Source organism: Schistosoma haematobium, chromosome 4 (genome assembly GCF_000699445.3).
Source record: "Schistosoma haematobium chromosome 4, whole genome shotgun sequence".
Classification (NCBI taxonomy): domain Eukaryota; kingdom Metazoa; phylum Platyhelminthes; class Trematoda; order Strigeidida; family Schistosomatidae; genus Schistosoma; species Schistosoma haematobium.
In genome coordinates this window covers 22,982,310-22,984,907 of record NC_067199.1, presented here as the reverse complement: position 1 = coordinate 22,984,907, position 2,598 = coordinate 22,982,310, and the positions used below count along the sequence as shown (strand labels likewise).

The 2,598-nt window shown below is 36.8% G+C and overlaps 1 protein-coding gene across 1 annotated transcript; it reads left to right on the top strand.

The window, feature by feature from the left end:
* The first annotated feature begins 485 nt into the window (after window positions 1–485).
* On the top strand, window positions 486–1,917 carry TOMM40L (Mitochondrial import receptor subunit TOM40B). The gene has a single exon (XM_051215996.1). It carries the CDS (start codon window positions 621–623, stop codon window positions 1,575–1,577), a length of 957 nt encoding a protein of 318 aa, XP_051066543.1. The 5' UTR covers window positions 486–620; the 3' UTR covers window positions 1,578–1,917.
* Window positions 1,918–2,598: the final 681 nt, after the last annotated feature.

Below are 2,598 nucleotides of genomic sequence, written 5' to 3'. Positions count from 1 at the left end.
TTTGATGAAGATGCGTGATCGACCCCTGCAGCTGGATGTGTCCACTAAAACTAATGAGTTTAGCTTCAATTTCGAAGACTTACAGAACATATTATTTTGTGGATTTCTTTACTGCATCAAAGTCTTGGCAACCCATGAGTATTGTAACTACTATAACAGGTCTTTCACATCACTTCTTGATCCGATTATCTCTTTCATGCAATTAAATTACATCAAGCTTAGTCAATGATCATTACCGTGGTTGTAGACAACGCAAACACCCAAATACAAATACGTGTATATTTTCGGTATTTCCGTTGTTAATATTTAACGAACATGAACCAGTGATGCAGTTTTCTAGCTACTTCAACATTATCCTACAAGAAAATTCTAAAAGCCATATTACTGCGCAACAAATTCTTAACCCATCATTTTTGCAAAAGATTTTAGGAATTGTTCGTACTCATCAGCACACAATGATTTCTCACACATGTGTTTAAATTGGCACTTCCTTCCGCGGGTTATATCAAATGTAAGCGTGTGTGTAGGGTAGTTCTTTAGGACCTTATCTTTATTTAATAAATTAATTGAATCTCAAGAACTCCCTAGCCTTATTAATCCGTCTTGTTTTGTTTAGAATTATGGGCAATGCAGTGCATGCATCCACTCCCAGGGATGATGTATTTGCTGAGCTTGAAACGACACAATCGCAAGAGCGTCCGAACGTCGAAGGCCCTGGAACTGTCGAGAACATTCACAATAAAGCCCATGACATATTCCCCGTGCCTTTTGAGGGTGGTAGACTAGTTGTTAATAAGGGGCTTTCCCCCAACTTTCAAGTAAACCACTCTGTTTCACTAAATTCTGATGAACAATCGGGTTACCGTTTCGGTGTTACGTATGTCGGACACAACAAAGTTTCAGATACAGAAAGTTATCCGGTTTTCATGAGTGAACTTCAGCCCAACGGGAATATGCAGGCCCAAATAATACATCGAATGTTTCCTTCAGTATATGTTCGCTATATCGCTCAGCTCCAACGTCACCGCTTTGGGGGACAACAAGCTTGTGTAGAGTATCGCAAACCGAAAGTTCAAGCGTCTTTAACTCTTATTAATCCTGATATTGGTCGTGGTCAGTGCATGGCTGCACTAGATGTAATGCGTCAAATCACAAAACGATTAGCTCTTGGAAGTGCTTTCTTTTATCAGTGCTCTCCCCAGCTGCCTGCAGGGCAAGACGGTGTTTTTAGCTTTGGTGCGAAGTACACATCTTCACATTGGCAAGGTGCTGCGACTATCCGACCTTGGCAAAGTTCGTTTCACAGTAGTTTCCATGTTCAAGTTGACGATAATCTTCAGTTGGCAGCAGAGTTTGAATCCAATTATCAACAGCAATCAAATACTACCACTTTAGGTTACAAGTATGAAATTCCCAAAGCAAATGTCACCTTTAAAGCACAAATGGACTCTAACTGGAATATAGCTTCCTCTTTAGAAAAAAAATTAACTCCATTTCCTTTCACATTTTCTCTATGTGCAATGTGCAACCAAGTAAAAGCCAAATACTCTTTTGGCATTGGACTTATGGTTGGTTAGGATTTTTATGTTATTGTTTTGTGCATATGCCCGGCTTTTCCCCTCTAAATGCACAATTTAGCTGCTAGATAATCTTCAAGTTCATGTGACCTTGCTGATCGTTTCTGTATATAGCCGATTATTTATTCCAATATGTAATCATTAGCTTGTAATACAAGCCCTAATTTTGCAGCTGTATTCCCGAGTGAGATCATGCTTGTTATAATTAACATTAGTCAGCCAGTCATGTTTTGTGAATAAAATTAATACCTTTGTAAGTAGATTTTTAGTTTTTCTTTTATAAGTTGAGGTTGGCTTATCATCACTCTTCAAAAGTAGAAATGTGATTTGTAAAGTTCTTAGTAGGTTGCGAGTTCATGCGAAACCATAGCTTTCAAGTCGAATATCTAGTTTTTCTGTTAATTCTATAAGTTAATTGTAGTAAATTCCCAACATATAGGCGAATAATCAAATAATATGTTATTTTTATGGATCTAGTCTACTTTTTACGGTTATATTCGTCTGAGCTATATCTTATTATTGGCAAAGCAGATTAAAAAGCTTTATCTCTATAGCGTGGGTTTTAACCTTAAATCGAAATCTGTTTTCGCTTGCAGATGTAGGCTAAAATCGTAGTATTGTTTCTATTTTCACCACCAAATTGGACTCACCTAAGCGACTATGAAAATGTTAGCTTGTATCAACTGATAATTTGTATTTAAATCACTTGAATGTCTATCATGATCCACTGTCGATATCTTTTGCAACTCAGTAACCATGGTTTCGTACTCTCGATTTAGCAACGCCTTTTATATTAGGACTAGACATTATATAGTCTGTCAAACTAAATCAGGTGAAGCGTAATCCAAATTTATTACTCTTAGTTGTATCAGCAACAAACATATCGATAGCTTTTTGACTGCTTACTTCTGTAAAAATATCAAAACTGAACAGCTTTCTTCGTAATTTCTGATTCCATTGCAGTTTATCAGTTTTAGCAACTTTTGTTAATTTTTCTGCAAAAGACAGTTTCCTCTTAAAA